The following is a 22188-nucleotide window of genomic DNA, read 5'->3' on the forward strand; positions in this document are numbered from 1 at the left end:
CATGGCTCTCCCCTTCCCCATTTTCTTCTCTCAACAAACCTGTGCAGTAAATTAGCCTTAAGAGAGACACTGATCTAAAATAATCCAGGAAGCAGTATGGCTGAGTAAGAATCCAAACCCAACTCGCCCCCAATTTCACTGTGTCTCACAGTGTGATAGGTTATCCAAATGTTTAAACTATGTGTACTTATATCATAAGGAGCCCCGTGGTGCAGAGTGGTAAGCTGCAGTACTGCAGTCCAAGCTCTGCTCACAACCCGAGTTCGATCCCGATGGAAGTTGGTTTCAGGTAGCCGGCTCAAGGTTGACTCAGCCTTCCATCCTTTCGAGGTCGATCAAATGAGTACCCCGCTTGCTGGGGGTAAAGGGAAGATGACTGGGGAAGGCACTGGCAAACCACCCCATAAAACAAAGTCTGCCTAGTAAACGTTGGGATGTGACGTCACCCCATGGGTCAGGAATGACCCGATGCTTGCACAGGGGACCGTTACCTTTTTTTAACTTATATCATGGGGGGGGGGGCATTCCCGGGGATGGAGCCACCTTTAAGCAGCACCCACAGCCCTTTTGCCCCAGGAACTCCCCCTTGAGCAGCAGCAGGGCCGTGCCACCTTGTTTGGTAGCGCAGCCTTACTGTTCGCTAAGGGGCATTTTCTCCTTTTTTCATTATTTTATTTTTAAAAATGCTTTTTTCCCCCTCTGTGGCAGCCAGGAAGCCTCTGAGGAGGCAGCGTGGCTGTGCTGCTCCCAGCTGCTGTGGATCCACCCCCCCCTTCAGAAATGGGCTGCCCGTCACCCAAAGTCCTAGAGGTGTAACACTCTTGGATATGACATAATGTTGTGGTACTGTAAACCTCTAACAGTATTGGAAAATTATTCTAGAGAAAATAGTGTAGGAGGTGTTAATATATTTTTGATGGGCTCTGACTGTATTCCTGGCTTCCTTTGGTTGCACTCTCTTTGCATATCAAGCAATGAGTTCTGAAATCGCTAATGTGAACTTAATATATCATTGCTGTACAATGGAAACAGTGTACAAACCCTCCAAATTAAAGAAAGGACAATGCAAACGTTTGAAACGGTAACAAATGAAAAGACAGCATATTTGTTCCTACAGGTTTCTGTCTCTGTTTTAAAAGGACATCACCCAAGCTCAATTGGCTTGATAGTCTCATAGTAGCTTCTCACCACCCTTCTGGGAGGGGCTCACAAGGAACCACAGGTATGATTAGGGGTTCATGGTGAAATGTGGTTACAGTGCAAGATGCATGATGTTCTAAGCACACCCCAGAAATCCTTAGTCTTCCATGTGTAGCATTCATGTCTGTTGAACAGAATGTGCTTTGAAAAAATGTTGGCTGCTACAGGAGAGTGTTCAGGTAACACAGCTGGAGGCTAATGTTAATTTGCACTAACTGCATTTTCCAGCTACACTGTGTTCCTGTATATAATGTCACTTGTGAAAGAGAACCTCTTTTGCTGTGATTACATGTGGTTCAGAAGCTGCTTTATTGAGACAAAATGCCATATATGCAATGGCACTTCAACAGCCTCTGGAAAGGGTTTAGTCTAGAAGTCAACATAAATGCATAACTGACTGTCACATTCAGCCTTCCAACACCAGTAGTTTTGAACATGTAGTACAGAGTAGTGGAGGCCTTTGTTTTAATTTCACCTTGGTTTAATATTTCAAGAGTACACCACCTGCCCCTCCCCCATTCTTAACCCTCACTTTATCAACCTAAATATAAAGCTATCGAAACAGAAGAAATTTTTCAAGTGGCTCAGGCAGGCATAGTTTGTGGACTGCATAAAGACACGATCGTCCCAAGCACTTCCGGATACATAGCCGGCACAGCTGGGCAAGACTAGCAGGGCCTGGAGGAAAACGAAAGAAAAACGTGACTTCAACGTTACTCCAGCATACATAGGTATTACAATCCATAATCAAAAATGTAATTCATTATGGGATTTCAAACCTAAAATGCATAGAAACACCTTCTATTGACCATAGTAATTCCTATGAATATCCTGTTCAGTTAGATCAGTGGTTCTCAAAGTGGGCAGTACCACCCCCTGGGGGGCGGTTGTAAGCCAGCAGTTGCCAACTCCAGGACTGTACTACATGGCAACCACATAGACATGAGTTCCTGCCACTCTAGATGGGAGTCAAGCCCAGACGTTATGGACAGAGGCCCCCGCACTAGCAAGAAGGAAGAACCAGAGGGGATCCATTTTCTCTCTCTGTGCCCAGATCGTGTCTCCAGCAGCTGTCATTTTGCAAGAGACGACCGGACATGTACGCAGTCATTTCCCCCCCCCCTCCATCTGCATGATTAACGAACCATCAGAAGCCTCCCTGATAACAGCAGCTATCAGATTGCCCCTCGGGCATTGCGAAAGGACGCTCCTGGACACAGCTATTCTCTCCTTTTGTCTCCTGTCAAATAAACCCATCAACGATCGTCTCCTGACCTTCCCGGAATAGCGCAAGCCATCGATTTTCAGTTAGCCTGTCTCAATTGCCCCCTGTCACACCTTAGCAGCTGACCATTAAGGTCTCTTTGTCCGTCTTTGGTTGCCATGGGAACCACGAGGGGGTAAACCCAACTCCCCCACCCCTAGAAAAAGTATAACTGGAGTTGCTCTCATCCATGAGCTCTCTGCTGGTCAGGGTAAGCAATGCCAGACCACACAGCTCTCCAGCCTAGCTGGTTAAGCCGCGGGAATCCCTACCCCTTCCCCCTCCTTTAGCCGCACAGAACCTCGGACGTCCCCCTTACAGGATCAGGTGCAGTATTGCCCCTCTTCAAAGGGAAACCGGCCACACTGGCGAATGTCTCTACTCTACCACTTTTTATTCTCTAGGCTCTGTGTGTGTTTTGTAAGAATCTGTTTTCTTTGTGTGTGAACATATAATCAAGTAAACACCTTTTAACTAAATCCATTGCCTCTGCTTTATTTTGAGGGTCATGGCACGGACTCTGGTAGACACAGGCTTCGTTCCTGCGGTTATGCCCATTGCTGTTTGTTTTTTTATAATAATTTTTTTATTTTTCTTCATTTAGTTTATCAACAGAAACAATATAATAGTAATAATAAAAAGAAAAACAAGTAATATCTCTAATTTAACAATAAAGTGACTCCCCCCTCTCCCTCTTCCATCTAAAAATAAATTGTATAAACTTTTGCTAACGGAACTAATCCCAATATTATTTTAATTAACCTTTTCTTATCTTATCCAACATTATTAAATCAATACCTAATATAAAAATTAATACAAAGTGTAAATAAGGGATTAGATCAAAGAGTATCCTTTAAATGGTCCCGTTAAAAAATGATTTTCACAGTACATTCTCCAAGCCTCCCATTCCCCCCAAAATTGTACATTATCATTCTGGTTTATCAAAGCTGTAAGCTTTGCCATCTCGGTCAGTTCCAGCATCCCCATTGCTGGTTATTGATTTGTTAATTCCCCCATAGAAATATTCATAACCGAGCAATTTGGCTAACACAGTGGGGTTTCCTAGGGGGGCACTAAGAGGCAAGGGGGCAGCAGAGGCGCTAGAGGTGGGCCCCTTCAACTGTGTTGTCACTAATTTACAAAAGATCGAGCTATGGCACCATGCTGGCAAATTTGGTGGAAACTATCAGAATTTTTTTCCAGACTTTGAAGAGCTGATACCACTGGATCACGTTCATCAGTTTTGTTGAATAAATTTTAACTAAAAAGTTTTAATTTGATTTTGAATAGATGTGCAATTAATTGTTACTGTTTTGAAATGTTGTTATTATCTTCTTTAGTGCGTCATGCAACCCCCTATTTTGAATAATGCTTTTAATAGGATAGGGTAGGGGGCATTGGGGTTGAGTTTGTGGAACCAAGGGAGCGGTGGCCCGAAATGTTTGGGAACCACTGAGTTAGACTAAAGTAATACAATCAATTGTCATATACATAAACCCCGTGATTTACTTAGTAGCTTAACACTTCTGGGGTTTTTTTTTTCTTTACACGTCAATGAATGCCTCTAGAGACCTTAAGTGTTCCCAGCATACAGATTCCAAGATTCAGACATGCACAGAAAAGTCAGAAAACTCTTTCTCTAGTAATTAACTTGTTTTACTGAGCCCCAACAGGCTCAAGACCTCTACAATTTAATCCTGGACATCTATGTGACTAATCCACTTGAAAATCTTTGTGTGTGTGTGTATGTGTGTGTGTGTGTGTGTGTGTATAGAATAATAAAGCCTTACAATTTAAGAGGCATAAAAGCTTAGTACCAGACAAATCCCTGTAGAGGCACCTCAGGTGGGTAATGCCCTTTCTACAGCAAAGCTTTATTTCTGGGCCTGCCCACCTCTGAATCCCCATAAGTATCAGTACAGGTATCAGTATAGTATTAGTTGATGGGTAGGTTTGTATGAAAATAGATGGAACTTCAAATATTCTGGCCTCAGACTGGGCTTTAAAGGTAGGGTTGCCTGGCTCATACCTGGAACCCCTGGGAGATCCTTGGAGGCAAGGGCTTGCGGGGGAGAAGGAAGGCATCAAGCAACAGTCTAGGAATTTTCCATAGAGTCTGGGGAAATTCTAAGAGCAAGGGCCCCCAACATGAGCTCCATGGCACCCACCAGCACCATTCCTGGTGCCCACCAAGCATATTTAGGAAGTGGGTGAAGTCAAGTGGGGCTCTTGCCCTGCAGGGGCAGCTGCCACAGTGTTGGTTTTATTCTCTCTCATGCTCCTTCTTCCCCTGTGTATTTTTAAAAAATTCTACTTTTATCTCCTGCACTTGGGCTTCCTCTGTGTGTTGCTCTGCCTCTTGCAGTGGCCATTTTGTGACTGGCTCCGCCTCCTGTGACAGCCATTTTGTGGTTGTGCCCAACACCCAGTGTCAGAATTCCAAAGGTACCCATAGTCTCAAAAAGGTTGGAGCCCCCTGTCCTAGAGCGTTGCTCAACATGATGATGCCCGTTCCAGGTTTTCACCTGGAAGTGATGTAGCCGTGTTGAGTGACATCTCCTTCCCTTTTTTTCCTGTGCCGCTCCATTGAGCGCGAGTGGGGGATGGGAAGCATGGCCAGGAGCTTGCCTGCTGTAAGCGGGCAACTAGCATCCCTATTTAAAGGACATAACCAGCATTTGGGGAACCACTGTCAACCAATCTAGTTCTTTTAAAACCAGTACAAGGTACTCTCTCTAACGTACGCCAGCTAACCATTTTGCTACTACATTCTGAATCGTTTTAAGTTTTCAGTCCTTAAAAGCAGCCCCGTATAGAACATGACTGCATCTACACATTGTTCGATATTGCTCAATAGGGGAGGGGCTGTGGCTCAGTGGTAGAGCATCTGCTTGGCATGCAGAAGGTCCCAGATTCAATCCCCAGCATCTCCAGTTAAAGGGACTAAGCAAGTAGGTGATGTGAAAGACCTCTGCCTGATACCCTGGAGAGCTGCTGCTGGTCTGAGTAGACAATACTGACTTTGATGGACCACGGGTCTGATTCAGTATAAGGCAACTTCATGTGTTCATGTGATAGCAATAATTTGCAACTGAATATTTCTGTGTGGATATTCCAGTCCAGTTTCAAGTTATTGCTATAGTTCAACAACAGTGCAATATCCAATACAAAGAACGTGTCACCTGGCACATCAACTGAATTTGGTTAAAGGCTCTGAATACCAGAGGAGTCCTGAGTGTCCATTTATAAGCACTGGTCTATTAGCATCATCAGACTATGAACTTGCTCCTTTAGGGGAAATACAACCCCATCCAGAATAGCTATATTGTCACCCAACAGCATCTCAATCTTTTCTGAACTGAGCTACAGTTATTGGCCTCATCCACTTCCAAGCAGTTATTCAGAATCTTTATGATGTATGCTAACCCTGCACTCTTCAGAGTTGAGATACTGCAGTGGGAAAACATGTCGACCAGCAAAACAGAAATATCATCCCTACCCACTACCCCATTAGTAATACACTAGGACTCTTGAGCCATTACCTTCCCGAAGCAACAATGCCCGTTCGACAGAACTATTAGGAGCAGCAAGGTCCAGAGCACATTTGAATTCAGAATTTCGACATGTCAAACTGGCCCCGTAGTCTGTTAACAGGTTGACAATTTCCACACTGGATTTTCTAGCTGCCGCATGAAGTGGAGTGTCTAGTTGCTTACCCAAGTCAACACTTGCTCCTAGGAAAGAAGGCACAGAAATTACTGGCCAAAGAGACATGGAAACAAGACACAGCCATAAAAGAGCAAACTGAAGATTTCTTTCTCATTTTGATTTTCTTTTTAACATTATTTGCTAAAAAGTTACAAGAGCCGCAGATATGTGTATAATCACGACTAAAAATGAGACAGGAGAACACACAGAGATTACATGCAGTGGTGAACCTTTGTAAGGCCTGAGTAAACAGAATGTCAAATTCATCAGTAATGACTATGAATTCAAGGATTTGATGATAAGAAACACACTTTAAACAACTGGCAAGCGGGAATACCAGAATGCCAGATTCTGCTTCTTTAATACTCTACTGGTTGGGAGATGTCCAAGACTCAGCTTCTCACCTCATTGGCAATGCAGTGGCAAGAGTAGCTACAATTCCCAACCTTGTATCTCCAGGCAGTTAATAAAGATGCAGGAATGTTCTTCAAGGCCAGGCATTAACATTGCTGAGCCAATTACAAAAGAATAACAGACGAGTTTGAAGAAAAGTACAATTCATAGTCTCAAAAAGACTCTCAGTTAGCAGATATAAATCAGCTGGGAAAGTTAGTCATTAACGCAAATCAACTGGAACCAATGGATCTCTGTTAATGCGGCAGGGCAGGCAGAAATATCATCTTCCATTTCATTCACCCGCTCACCCCAACTTCAAATTGGTCTTCAGCAATTCTTTCTTTTCACACAATATAATTATAGTATTACAAGTAGAAGAACAGCAGATGATCACTTAATACTACTTCAAATGAGAGTTTGAGCTACAAATCAGAAATTTCCAGGTTAAAAGTTTGCCTCTGACATGAATTCACTAGGTAGACTCAGGCAATCTGCTCTCCACAGCTTCAGCCCCATGTCTGCAATGTGGAGATAACAACATGACCTCACTTTCTTGGAAGAACAACAACACAATATACATGAAATGCCCGAACCCATTAATGGGGAGGATAAATACTATTATTCCAGGGTTTCCCCCACCCCTATTTCACAGGCCATAGGTTGGATCCTGGGATTCCTTTCTGCTATTGGCAGAAGAGTCATGCTCTGCCATTAGAGAAACAGGGTGGTGAAATCTTACCCTGCGCTTATGTAGTAGCTTCTCAATGCTGACAGACCTCTCACTACAGCATTAACTTTTGAGTGTGGAAATATATCTAGAAGATGGTGGGCACCTTCCCCCCAGGTCACCCCTATACTGAAAGTGAGAAGCCAGACATATAGATAGCCCATTCACACATGTGTGTGTTGGGGAATAGATAGCGAGCTTCGTTACATGTCAGACAGACAAGGGTTAAAATTGATTGTATTGATGCTGACCAGTTCAAGAAGGTGATGTAATCTCCAATGTGTCAATTAGCTATTGGTCAATGAGGATCAGCTGTAAACATGTTGTTGGTCACGTAACCACAGTCTGCATATTACTGCTTTCTTCCTTTGTTTAGAAGAGAAAGCAGTACCCAGTTACCTTTTGGATCTCAACCAGAGAGGATGGGGCAACTCTGTATTTTAGAGATGCCATGTGCTTAAGTTTAGAAACTGCCGGATCTTTTCTGGCACGTTTAGGAAACTAGAAATGTAGTAAGGATTTCTTGTTTTAAACTCAAGTCTACCCTACCCTATTTTATAGCGAGTAAAGTTTCGTTTTTGCTAAGACAAAGGGCTTTGTTCATTGTGTGCGTGTGCTTTAATTTGACTTTCACCAGCCACAATCATACGATCCATAACCTCTGATAAAAGAATTATTCCCATCAGTGTGCACATCAGGTGCTCTCAACAACTGATGATTTATAGGTGTGTGTGTGTAACACACTGGTGCAACTGACAATCATGCCTACGTGAAGTCTATGTATGATGCTTGAATTGTGATAACTCCATTCACTTATGCAAATCAGACCTTTATGTTTTGGTCCTTAATTGATGACATACGTAGGGCCAGGCATTCAGAGATTGTTCTGGGTTATTTGAAACATGCCTGGTAGCAGTGTGGAAGAAAAAAGGGGCCAGATCGGACTGAAACACCATGCCAGAAACATCCAATCCAATCTGCCAAACAAAACTCCTGTGAGCGCCCCTTCCTTGAACACACACATAAGAGTACCTAGTTCTAAAAGCTTCTTTACACAGTCTGTCCTTTGATTCACACAGGCCACATAAAGAGAAGTTCCAAGCCGTGGGTCTTCTTGGTCTACATCCACACCATTGGTTAAAAGAATTTCCATACACTCCCTGTGACCTAAATGAACACAGTGAAGAGAGAGAACCTCATTGAGCGGGGCTACAACAGACACAGTGATTCTCTAAATCTTCCACAGTCAAACGTTTCTGAACACATTCACATGTGCTTATAGTATGCCAGAAACCGAGATGTCATTACCTATAGGCATGACCTATAGGCACACCTGATACCCTCTGTGCTAAATGAAACATATCTAGCATCCTCAGACAAGGGAGACATGCCAAGCTCTTTATGAGAGGGAAGATTAGGCAAAGGGTCACCCTCAGTGGTCAGTCAGGGCATCATTGGCAGGAATATGACACAGCAATCTTGGTAAAGCTAAGCCAGTCTAGATCTGGTCGATGCCTGGATGCAAGGTCTTCTGGGAACAAGTGCGCGATATATATGCAAGAGGGAGACCACCAAGGAAGTCCAGGGTTGCTACAAAGAGACAGGCAATGGCAAACCACTTATGTTCGTCTCTGGCCTTGAAAATTCTATCAGGGTACCATAAGCTGGCTGTGACGTGGTGGCAATTTCCACCAATAAAAAAGCAATTGGGCGTAGATTCTTGCTAAATGTTTATCATTGTTTATATAAGGAATTTCTCAAGTCCTATATTCTATGATCACAACCGTTGAGTTATGCCATGTAAGAGGTCAAAACTACATGCAACACACAATCAATGTGCAACTTGCCCCCAATATTTTAAAATCCTAAAGTAACCTTGGAAAGCTGCCAGATTAAATGGAGGAATGGCACTAGAGAATGTCTGCTTAACCCTTTCCTCTACAGCTATTTCTTCTGTTTGAAATTCTCCCTCAAACTGATTTTTCCAACTGGAAAAGCTGCTGAAGGAAGGGGGTATTTTGAACAAAAATGCATCTAGAAGGGAAAGGGAACTCCTTTGGAAACTAGAAAGAGGGATACATCAGTGCAGAATCAAGGAAGAGGAAGGGGAAGATGGTGCAGTGGGAAAAGAAATTTCAATTCACTCAAAGATGTCTTCATCAGGGGAAACCACCCTCCTCCCCAACAACCCAGGCTGGTTGGCTGGTTTTCCTCTTCTCTTGGTCAGCAATAGTGATTTGAAAGGGGGGAAGTGAGGGGGCTGAGTTTTTTTGACAGTCAGTGGCAACTTGAATCATACCTGGGCTGCGCTTGACAAGCTCTGCACAGAATCTAAGGTCCTTATTTGCAGCTAGAATGGTCCAAAACTATTATCATTACCTCTCTTTGCAGCTTCGTGAATTGGGGAAGCAAAGTGATTCTCCAGATGTGGCCTGGCCCCAAATTCAAGCAACACATTGACACAAGCTGCACTGCCACTACAGCAAGCATTAAACAAAGGTGTGACCCCATCCACCGTGGCTGCATTGACCTGAAATATTCGGGGGGGGGGGGGGGGGAGAAGAGACAAAATTAAGGAAAAGATGCATGTCAGCACTTTGCATCAATGGGCACCTTTAAAATCGCATACATTTCAGAACTACACTTAATACATAGGCTTAACAGGTCCCGTAGCTCCATCAGTGGGAGCTTTTTTGGACCGTTGCTGCGACGCACGACACGCCTGGCACAATGTGTGCACGCTTCCCGCGTGCTGCGCCTACATCACTTCTGGGTTTACCAGGAAGCGAAGAGGACACTCTAGCAATCTCTACCAAAACTTTTCTGTGGAGGTCGCTTCCGGGTAAACCTGAAAGTGACATAGGTGCATCAAGCGGGTGCGGGTGCACGCATTGCCCGCTGGCCCTCATCTAGTCAGCAGGTAGCCCAGTGGATTGGTGGGATTTTACCTGCCACCACCAGGCACTTGGCAACCCTATTAATACACCAATTATGATTATCCTAGAAATCCTATTTTGCATCAATCTATGACAATAAACTGCCAAAAAAGAAACGATCAGCAAGTTAACGGAGAAGTGCAAAATGAAGGACAGCCAATGTGTTTGACATTTAGAGTAAACTGGGTGACGCCTCTGTCACCTGGAAATTAGTTGTAATAGCAGGAGATCTCCAGCCACCACCTGAAGGTTTGCAACCCTAGAGGATACTTTGGGTCTTCCCCAGTCAAACCCATGAGTGGTGGAAGCCAGCCAAGCCCCTTACTTGATCTAGGGCTGGAGATGGCAGGAGGGAAGGGTGTGTGTGGAGGAATCCTTGAAAGGGCTGTCCTGTCCTCAACAAACTCCCTTCTGGCCATGCCCCTTCCAGGGACAGACCCTATTAAGACCATTTGATTTACACAGCCCCCTTGTTAGATACCACAAGAGGAAGCATCAGAAAAAGAGGCAATGCTGTAATACTCACATGAGCACCATTCTCCAGCAAGACTTTTGCACAGGCAACATGGCCTCCCAGACATGCCTCATGGAGAGCAGAAACACGGTCAATTGTAACAATGTTCACATTGAATCCCTAGAACTCAGAACAAATATGTAGGAGGGGAAAATACCATGAAATAGAAAAAAAATAGTATTTCAACTAGTTTTTTTTTTTTTTAGGTATTCTGCACAATGGTCAGAGACACAGTTTACATTTTGGCAAAATTCTTTTGAATCAGGAATCATCATCTTGGGGCATGTACAGTTTTAATAATCCTAGTGCCCGCGTCTTTGACCAATGGAGAGATTTGATTCATTGGAGTTTTACTGTATTGGAATCCAGCAAAGTTACTATACAGTATGGCCTGCTCCAAAGTATGAGCCCAGAATGATAGCTACTGGCCAGTCAGCTAAAGGAACTGCATAGCATGCCGCATGCTAGACCCCTGCGTGGATGGGCTGCCTTTAGGTTGTCTTACTTAACTGTGAAATGATCACTGGGCTTGTGTGCCTTGTTCTTCCCATCTTGCACGGAGAATCCAGTTACCCCTATGTATGATCAGAATTACCCTCCCGCCTCCCCCCCCCGATCCTAAAATGGGATTTAATCCAGCCTCATAATCCAGGTTTGTGGAAGGAAATTTACTCCAGGTAATGCACATTTGTAAATTATGGATAGCTGGATTTAGTACTTCACAGCTGTTCTCCATTCGAGAAGGGACGGTACAGCAGCAAGGAACACAGATACCTGGCAACAGGCAGGTTTGTGGTCATTTTTACCTGCAGTTAAGTAAGATGTGAATGCAGTTATGTGAATGAGAACCTGAACTGGCAAACACCGATCTTCAACAGAGACAAAGTTTTGTGGGAGCAAGTGTGAAGGAAGCAACTAGAAAATCTGACGGAAACATCTTTCCAAGTGTAGAACTGGCAGAAGGGCAAGTAAAAATCATGGAGAACTGAAAAGTTGTATGTAACAGGAATCGAATATATGCAAATACTATTTTGTAATAGGTCCCTTGCAAACCTGCTTTTGAGGATTTGGAGACCTCCGGGAGCAACAATGGACAGAACTCAGGGGAATGCAGTCAGAAAAGGGAAATTGGTAGCTGACACATCCCTCTTGCTCAAGTCATGGATCAGCTTATGCAAGACTGCCAAATCCCCTCTTCTAGCTGCATTCCTCTATGTTAAAACATCCCATGATGTTCCCTCAGGAGCAGTTTTTTGGGTGGCTTAGTGGGTTGCAGCATGAAAAATTGCTTCTGTGAACTTGAAGTAATATATTTCCAAAATGATCGTAATATATTCATGAAACAAATCTAAAAAGAAGTTTTGATTGTTTACAAAAAAACAAAAAGCCCTAACGTTTCATATAGTAAAACACCAAAATATCAATATTGACCGTTATTTATTTGTAGACGCATTATAGCAAATATCCAGCAACAGCACTAATCAGAGGATTTGACCAGAATTTGACAAATTGCTTATAAAAGGTACTGTTTAAGATTTCTTGCACTTAATCTCACAAGAGGGCAGTATTGGTTTCATATGAAAATAGTTTTTCTTCTGGAAAATGGAAAGTTCTTGATACCACTTTCTTCCTATCATTTTTCTCTAACTTGCTTTGGAAAGAGATTTGTGTCAGTTAAAACAATGGCAGCAGGAAAAGAGGAAGACCCAACAAGAGATGGATTGACTCAATAAAGGAAGCCACAGCCTTCAATTTGCAAGATCTGAGCAAGATAGGACATTTTGGGGGACTTTCATTCATAGGGTCGCCATGAGTCGGAAGCGACTTGACGGCACTTCACACACACACACAAAACAATGGCACTATTATGTCTTTTAATTTCTAAACAATAACTTGAATGGTGCTCAGTTGCCTTCCCATTCAATATAACGGTCCACCTCTTTATGTACAGGCTGGTTTAGTCTCTAGCATGAACAGAGGGGCTGCCTCACCAAGGCTTCTTCCCCCTCTGCTCCAGAAATGTGTGCATGACAGAGCCACAAGAGCAGAGCAGATGACATCCCTCACTGCACACAAATATCATTGGGCTGCGAAGCAATATTTGCATGAGATCAAACCATGGAATTAGTCCCTGCCCTTTTGTTTCTGTCATGCATGTGTAATCAAAGCAGTGTGGGAAGAAGCCACAGCGAAGGTGCTGACGGGTGAACCAGACCTAAGAATCTTATACTGGAAGAGGAAACATATTGAAAAGTGTGATAAGCATTCATCTTGAAGTCACCATGGGATAAAACTCTCGAGTGCAGGGTTCCCCCCCTCCCAGCATACATCTACTCTCTATATTTGTTGCTAATACACCCATAGGGTTGCTAATACAACTCATAGGGTTGCTAACTTCCTGGTAGGTAGGGCCTGGAGATCGCCTGGAATTACAGATGTTATCCAGACGACAGAGATCAGTTCCCCTGGAAGAAATGGCTGCTTTATAGGGTGGACTCTATGGTACTATACCCTGCTGAGGTCCCTCCGCTCCCCAAACCCCACCCTCCCCAGGCTCCACCCCCAAAATCTTCAGGAATTTCCAAGCCTGGAGTTGGCAACCCTTGTCATTAGCCATCTGTATAACATGCAAAGCAGTATTAACCAATTCTTGAAATTCCCCAGGAGAAAGAAGGATCCACAGTTGCCCTAGACGTTGTGTGTGCTGACAAACTGTTTTTTCTACATCTTTGGAATTCCTTCCTAACATTTAGCTTAACATTTAGAAAGTGGTGTAGTGGTTAAGAGCGGTGGCTTGGAGTGGTGGGAGTCTGATCTGGAGAACCGGGTTTGATTCCACACTCCTCCACATGAGCGGCGGAGGCTAATCTGGTGAACTGGATTTGTTTCCCCACTCCTACACATGAAGCCATCTGGGTGACCTTGGGCTAGTCACAGTTCTCTTAGAGCTCTCTCAGCCCCACCTACCTCACAAGGTGTCTGTTGTGGGGAGGGGAAAGGAAGGGATTGTAAGACGGCTTGTTTCTCCCTTGATTCGGCATATAAAAACCAACTGTTCTTCTTAAACTCACTTTGATGTAATTTAAATGCTTAATGACCCACCTTTGGTAGAGGAGATGAACTCATTCTCTTTTGAAAGACTTTTTTAGAGTGTGTAGCTTAGCTTTAGACTAAATATATCCAATTCCTTTAGCACAGTTGCCTTCCTACATGGAGAGCAAGCGAGCCTGACCATGCTTCTAGCCCAGCCCTTCCATACCCCCAAGCTCCACATGTTGGTGAAAACTTGAGTGTAAAAGCTACAGTACATGATTATTATTTGTTTGGCTGTCAAGTCACAGCTGACTTATGGCAACCTCATACGGTTTCAAGGCAAGAGACATTAGGAGGTGGTTTGCCATTGCCTGCATCCACAGCACATCCCTGGTATTCCTTGGAAGTCTCCCATCCAGATACTAGCCATGGTCAGGGCTGAGAGCGTATGACTGGCCCAAGGTCACCCAGCAAGCTTCCATGGTGCATGTGGGGATTTGAACCTGGGTTTCCCAGTTCCTAGTCCGTGCACCACGCTGGCTCTCTAAATTGCATGATTTGCACACTCTGGTTTTTTTCTGGGGTGCAATTCACATGATTACAGGCTATGCGTACAACATGTGGAGATTGGGCATACAAAGGCAGGACTTGCTGCCAGAATTGAAATTCCTCTCCCATTCCACGCATACAAGTATCTGCACAACACTATCAAGAATGGCCATCTGCAAACTCTTATGATGTTCATAGCTCTCCTTTGGACCTGTTCACATGTACCGTAATTATTTCTCTGACAACCAAGGGGGGGATCCTGCACAGTGGTTGTCTGAACTGACCCTCAATTTAGGTCACGAAGTACTGGCAAGCTGCTGTCCAGTTTATTTTGTTATTTGTCCACTTTGTTTTAGCATTTGTTTTGTTTCTATACACTCATCTATTAAGTCACTCACAGAAAAAGCTTCATTTAAAAAATATGTTGCGCTCCAAACTTTGAATCTCTTTGTTTGGCATTTCTTACCTGGGCTATCAAAGTTTTCAGAGACAGGAGGCGTCCTTGAAATGCAGCTTCATGAAGAGGAGACCTATCTGCCCATGAGCCTAAAAATAAGGTAACATCCACTGAAAGACAAATCTGAAGACATGGAAATACTAACAATCTAAAGCTTTTTCTGCTTGAGAAAACATTCTTTTGACATTTCTTAGGAGATGCATCCTTTTCCACCTCTAACATAAAGGATCACTTGGGGTGTCATCTTGTGTCTTTTTCCCCAGTCCTGCCAACAGCACAGAATGGTGGAACAGAGGTGGAGAAATAACTGCATGCGATGACTATCGTATTGTGCAAGTGATCCTACAATTTATGGAGCAAGAGCTCTGAGCTTTAACAGTTCTAGTTTCTGTTCACAGTTTCACCTGCTGTCTTGGCCCAAGGCACTTTGTTTTAAAGCAGGAATAACAATAACCTCTATTAAAGGGTTATATGTGATCATATTGAGACAGTGAATTAATTTTATGAGTTATAGTATATCATAGCCATATGTTTACACCTTAATGAGGCATCATAGGGAAAGTCCCCAAAGCAACTAAAGGCAGCCATGATTCAAGATCCTCCTTCCATCTCCTTCTTGCCCAATGATTTAGATAAGGAGGGAGCTATCACTGCCACACACACTCAGCAGAACACGTCCTTGCTGTATTTTGTTAGGCGAAACAAGGATATCAAGCTGTGCTGTGAATTCTTGGGCCCCTTATGTTAAACAACAACAAAAAAAAACCAAGACAGTGAACTGACACATAAGGGTGCTCAGCAATTGAGCTCCTTCCATGACTGAAGTACAGGGAAGTGAAAGACTAGATCTCAAGGCATATCTGACCCATACAGTGACGTCACATCACAACATTTACTAGGCAGACTATATTTATCAGGTGGATTGCTATTGCCTCCCCCCGTCATCTACACTTTATCTCCAGGAAAACATAAATCAGCAACAACATAAATAAGAGTTCTAATTCTCTAGTTCCTAAATGTGATATATGTGTGAGTCACAGGTTAACATATTTAGAATTGCCAACTCCAGGTTAGGAAATTCTCAGAGATTTAGGGATGGAGCATTTGGAAGGGAAGGACGTCAGCTGGGTACAAAGTCATGGTGTCCACCATCCAAAACAACTATTTTCTCCAGGGGAACTGACCTCTGTCATCTGGAGATCAATTGTAATTCCACATCTGCAGGCCCCACCTGGACAAGCGTAACACACACCAGACTTTTACGACTTTTGGAAATGTTTGACATTCAAGACAGATATTCAAGAATGAGAGCCCTGGGAGAATCAGCCCACAGATCCATCTAGTCCTGCATGCAAGCTGCTGGAAAAGGACACTGTCCTTCAGTGTTACTCCTCTGAAGATGCCTGCCACAGCTGCTGGCGAAACGTCAGGAAAGAAAATACCAAGACCACGGTCACACAGCCCGGATAACCTACAAGAACCTGCTGGAAAAACTCTCTCATGCAAGAACACTGGTAATGATCCCTGGCTGAGCAAGCTCCATTAAGCTTCAGCAGGTGGAAACAGAGCTTCCATTCCTTTGCCCCCCGTCTGGGGTCAATAAGGAAATAGAAAAACTCACTGTTTTGTGGTGAAATATTAAAATCTATATTAAAATCTATATTAAAATCTATGCCCTTTTTGGGGAGGGGAGGGGGCATGGTATAAGCCAATCTCATCAGCTCTCAGAAGCTAAGCAGGGTTGGTACTTGGCAGGGTGATCACCAAGGAAGACTCTGCTGGGGAAGGCCCTGGCAAACCAGCCATGCATCTTACTTGCCTGAATAACCCCTTGATGGGGTTGCAATAAGTTGGTTGCAACTTGACAGCATTTTACACACACACACACACACACACACACTTTTATCATAACAAAAATACTAAACTGATACGACCTTTTTACTCTATGTTGCCAGATTTTGAATGTGACTGCTCAAATCTTTGTGCTCAACTCAAATGATAAAAATGGTGACTTTGCTGCAATTCTGTAACCTAGACATTAAAGATGACTCATCTTCAACATGTTGCTCTGAGAACACAACATCTGCAATGTATAAATAGCTGTACATACCACTTTTAAAATTAGAAACATACAGTTGTCTTTGCACAAACACACCTACGTAATTCCATGCTAACTAGAGAAACATACCTCCCTGAAGTGTATGGCAAATGTAGTTCCCATAAGGGGCCTCTCTTAACTCTCCCGTTATTAAAGGCATCCCAGAGAGATGAGATTTGTTTGAAGCTATTGAGATAAATCCACCAGCTTTAACTCCTTCTGTAGATGGCATTACTTTAAAGCTCAACTGTGACTATGTTTCTGCAGTCTTATCGAGAAAGCAGTGATGAAGTGGTCACGACTGTTTTGAAAGATGATACCCAATGGACAGAATTACAGGAGACAACTTGGCAGAGAAAAAGATGGAAGATAGACCCATGCGTACATGAGGCTAAAGTCATGGACAGCATTAATTTAAAATTTGTGTTTTAAATGAGATAGGAAAGGCTTTGGTGAGAGAAACTGTTGTGACCAAACAGAACCTGCCAGAAATTTTGTTAGTCTTTAAGGTGCTACTGGACTCTCGTTCTTTTCTACTACTAGGAAATTTCTAAGTATCCTTTTAGGCATTTTATCTTAAATGGCTTTTGAAATAATATTTTTATTCACGTTTTTACTTTTTAAGATTTACAGCATTACTACTGTGCACTCTTGTTTATTTTAAGTACAAAGGAGTTGCGTAGTGGTTAGACTGCTTGAACTAGGACTGGGTTTAAATTCCCACTTGCTGTGAAACTTACTGGTAACCTTGGGGTCAGTCATTCTCAGCCCAATCTACCTCGCAGAGCTGTTGTGAGAATAAAATGGCAGAAGGGAGAACTCTGAGCTCCTTGGAGGCTTGGAATAAAAATGCACTAAATAAATAGGGTTGCCAGCCTCCAAGTACTGGTAAAACAAGTAATCAGCCTGCTGTAATGTTGGTTATACTCTATAAAGACAGCAGTGTTAGACCAAAGTAACGTTGCAGAAAGGTGCTATATTATATTTACAGTGAACACTCTAACATAAGCAATTCTTATATTCAGCATTGCTTATTTAAACCAAACAAAAAAACTTCAAACTTTTAGAAGCATTTTGCATCTATGTTCCATTCACAGTTGTAAAGAGTTCAATTTTGTGTTGAAGAGTGCATACGTGGAACTGTATCCCGTTTGTTGCATTGTCTTGTGATGCAAGGTTGGGGTCTCTCAAACAATCCAGTCCAGAGGGCGTGTTTTACAGGGGTCTGGGTAATTTTCGCCCTCTTTCGACCCTTTGTCTTCATCAGAACATGCTATAATTCATATGCACATGTTCATTCAGTTAATCAATCATCATGTTTAGGTCATATAAAATATTATGAGGAGGTAGCTTGCTTTATAATATTGCCCGCGTTACAACATTTTTTGCAGTACTTAAATCCAATTATATCAAGCTTTACAAAAATATGTTATAAATATAAACTGTACGTATAAAGACTTACTTACTCCAAGGCAGTTAGTGTATCTGCTTTTGCGAAAGGAGGAACTCAGCGTTCTCTAAACGCTTCCTGTTTGGAACATATATGGAAAATGCTTCTAAAAGTTTGAAGGTTTTTTTTTGTTTGGTTTAAATAAGCAATGCTGAATATAAGAATTGCTTAAGTTAGAGTGTTCACTGTAAATATAATATAGCACCTTTTTGCAATGTTACTTTGGTCTAATACTGCTCTCTTTATAGAGTACAACCTCCAGGCACTAGCTGGAGATCTCCTGTTATTCCAACTGATCTCCAGCCGATAGAGATCAGTTCCCCTGGAGAAAATGGCCGCTTTGGCAATTGGACTCTATGGCGTTGAAGTCCCTCCCCTCCCCAAACCCCGCCTTCCTCAGGCTTCACCCCCAAAACCGCCCGCCAGTAGCGAGAGGGGCCTGGCAACCCTATAAAGTACTAAGCAAAATGTAAGCCATGAAGAATATTCTGAGACCAATTGAATAAGTCTGTCTATATAGAATTCTCCACTCTGGCAACTTCTGTTAAGTTTCCTGCCAGGCAATTTTGCTATAACTGAGTATCACACACACACACCCAAAAAAACACAAGAACTGGAAGCAATCTGGAAGGCCATCAAAGTCCCCCCATTCTGACCCCTACATGCATTAAATCCCCAGCACAATCTGGGTCACAGTGCAACAGAGAGCAAGAGCAATGAGGGTGCATCACTCCAAGCAAATCAGATTGCTACTGTGGTTCAAGCAGGCAGTAGATGTCTCCCAGGTCAATTCAGAATATGCATACACTCCAGCCCACACTATTAGCTGCAAGACCATCATCAGCATTTTCATTCTGCACTACTGCAAGGAAGTACCATTTTTAACCACTTCACTGTAAAAAACACAAAGTGTGTCAGAACGACTATTTAGTGTTTTTAATCACGTTTTTTTTTTACCTGGGGCTATTCCATAGATTTCTTCTGCTATCCTGGCAGCCTCTTTCCTGTTCCCTTTCACAATATAAAAATGAGTCAATAAAGCCAAAGAAATTTTAATTAAGAGCTTGAAACAAAACAAAGCAAAGATGGCAAAATAAATGTTATTGAAAGCATGGAGTATCGTACTGCCCTCCATTTCGGTTTGCCCTTTGTACAATTTCACAGGACTGCTGAGTTTCACTTCACTGTTATTGGCATCATATGACATCTATTTTAAACCTTCCAGCAGTTGATGCTCCTCAGCTGCCAAAAATAAATCCTGCTTATTTATTTATTAAAGGCAAGGTATTAAATAACAATGCTTAGAATAAAAAGTGTTGCAAGTTTGTCATGGTTAAATCACACAGTTCCCTGAAATGTGTCCAAAAATGATAGAATGCAGCTTTGCATTTATAAACAACACTCAGAAGACAAATAATGTTAAAAATATGCATTATTCTAAATTGCATACAAGGCAAAACACGTCATTTTCTAATGTACTAGCTTGTTTGACTTTATGGCGAAGCAGATTATTGTGACTTTTAGAGTTTGAGAGCAACATGTATGAGTTTGCACTAGGGTTGCCAGGTCCCTCTTCACCACCAATGGGAGGTATTTGGGGCGGAGCCTGAGGAGGGTGGGGCTTGGGGAGGGGAGGGACTTCAATGCCATAGAGTCCAATTGCCAGAGCGGCCGTTTTCTCCTGGTGAACCGATCTCTGTGGGCTGGAGATCAGTTGTAATAGTGGGAGATCTCCAGCTAATACCTGGAGGTTGTAGAAAAAATAGACACCACTGTACTGATACTACAAAGTTAGGAAATTAGTGCAGGAGCAAGAATATATAATAAAGTGCAAAAATATATTTTTAGCTACCACGTAACATCATACATAGAGACAATCTATCATCAACCAATCACAATTCATAGTTCATGGCATATCCTGGTACATTTCTTCCAAAGTATGCATAAGCAATACCCAGCTGGTATCTTCAAAATGTGAGATCATAGTAGAAAGGGGATGGCCGTTTCAAAATTCTTCTGTTCAGTTCTTCCTCAGTCCCCTAAATAATCAATCTTATATTATTCCAGCTTCAATAATTCATGACTGCATTCTAATATTCCAGATAGTCGCCAAGTTCCACAAAGGGATACAAACAAAAATGCATACTTTGGAAGAAATGTACCAAGATATGCCATGAACTATGGATTGTCATTGGTTGATGATAGATTGTCACTATGTATGATGTTATGTGGTAGCTAAAAATACCTGGAGGTTGGCAACCCTAGTTTGCACACATGTGCAGGTACCTACATACACAGCACTCACCAAAAGATATGAGATAGGAGGGAGCCGCTGCAGGAGTCTTATCACTGTGTGTGTGTATTAAGTGCGGTCAAGTCGCTTCCGACTCATGGCGACCCTATGAATGAAAGCCGTCCAAAATGTCCCATCTTTGACAGCCTTGCTCAGATCTTGCAAATTGAAGGCTGTGGCTTCCCTTATTGAGTCAATCCATCTCTTGTTGGGTCTTCCTCTTTTCCTGCTGCCCTCCACTTTTCCTAGCATGACTGTCTTGCTTATCACTACACTTAGGGAAAAACCACCCTTTAATCCCGTTAAAGGGGTCATGTATGTCAGGAGGGTATTGTGCCTTTTAGTTGGGGTTATTTGGGCCTCTTCAGCAACTGTAGTTTTGGGGGGGTGTCTGAAGTGGGTGGAATACTTGTTCTCTGTTCTTGGTTGTGTTTGAGAGAATAAGCTGGTTGGCCTGCCGAGCCTCATCCTTGCCACTACCAGACATAGCAAAAAGATTCTTTCTTAACTTGTGGTCTGTGCATCGCAAGTAGGGTTGCCAGGTCCCTCTTCGCCACCAACAGGAGGTTTTTTGGGGCGGAGCCTGAGGAGGGTTGGGTTTGGGGAGGGGAGCGACTTCAGTGTAGGGTTGCCAATCTGCAGGTACTAGCATAAGCAACAAAAAAATTCTGTGATTCTCAGATTTTAACTGATCAGTTTTATACCCAAACTAATATTTTACTCATTACTTGCACAGATTTTCATTTGTTTATACCAGTGGTTCCCAACCTTTTTTTGACCAGGGACCACTAGGACTTTTTTGTTCGGTGCAGGGACCCCAAGGTTCAAAATAAAAATTCCAAGAATTTGAAAATAAACTTTAATCATAACTGTTAGTTAAACATTAAACTTAGAATAATATTTGAATATATATTTTTATAATAGAGAACTTTTAATTGAAAATATTAATTTATTATGGGTTTATAACTTTTACAATGGCTTGTAATAGCATTGGCTTCAATAAGAGTAATTTTGGATTCAAAGGGATTTGCCTTCAAATCAATGTATCTGGCGATTGAGCTCCATCACAAGACACCAACCATTATTCCTCTGTATCTTTTTAATAGAGAGCAGTGATAGTTGTTTCTCACTCTACAAATACTGTCCTCTTGCATTTTTTTTTGTTCCCTTTCAGCTCTGTTTTTTACTTGTTGCTGTCCTGTGCTGTGACCAAAAGGGAAACAGGTGTTTCTCACTTCATTACTAAAGGAAAAACATGTGAGCCGGAAGAAGTCATTTCTTCTGGCAAAAACAGCACAGAACAGAAACCTGAAGACCTCCCCATACCCCGCATGGCATTTGGAGCCATGGTGTGTTATACTAATCCTTTGTATGACAACATATAGTGTATTTGTATGACAACATATAGTGTATTTTGGCCATTAGAGTAGTTCTCTTTTGCAGAGGATTGAGATGGTATATGTATTACCTACTGAGGGGTGGTGGGGAGGGGGACACTATAATCCATAACAAAACGAAAAAGGTGACTCCAAGAGGTAGGACTCTGTGACCCACCTGAGAGTC

The 22188-nt window shown here is 42.6% G+C and overlaps 1 protein-coding gene across 2 annotated transcripts; it reads right to left on the bottom strand.

Annotated features, from left to right (window-relative positions):
- Positions 1-1720: 1720 nt before the first annotated feature.
- On the bottom strand, positions 1721-19526 carry ASB11 (ankyrin repeat and SOCS box containing 11). Of its 2 annotated transcripts, none has more exons than XM_056861700.1 (7): positions 19290-19526; positions 14794-14873; positions 10758-10865; positions 9675-9825; positions 8328-8462; positions 6007-6198; positions 1721-1878 (listed from the first exon to the last, which is right to left on the bottom strand). In XM_056861700.1, exons 1-7 carry the CDS (start codon positions 19465-19467, stop codon positions 1754-1756), a joined length of 969 nt encoding a protein of 322 aa, XP_056717678.1. In that variant the 5' UTR covers positions 19468-19526; the 3' UTR covers positions 1721-1753. The 2 variants fall into 2 exon arrangements, with proteins under 2 accessions (XP_056717678.1, XP_056717679.1); XM_056861701.1 differs by lacking the exon at positions 19290-19526 and adding an exon at positions 16973-17145.
- Between the last annotated feature and the right edge of the window lie 2662 nt (positions 19527-22188).

This window comes from Euleptes europaea, chromosome 16 (assembly GCF_029931775.1).
Source record: "Euleptes europaea isolate rEulEur1 chromosome 16, rEulEur1.hap1, whole genome shotgun sequence".
Taxonomy (NCBI): domain Eukaryota; kingdom Metazoa; phylum Chordata; class Lepidosauria; order Squamata; family Sphaerodactylidae; genus Euleptes; species Euleptes europaea.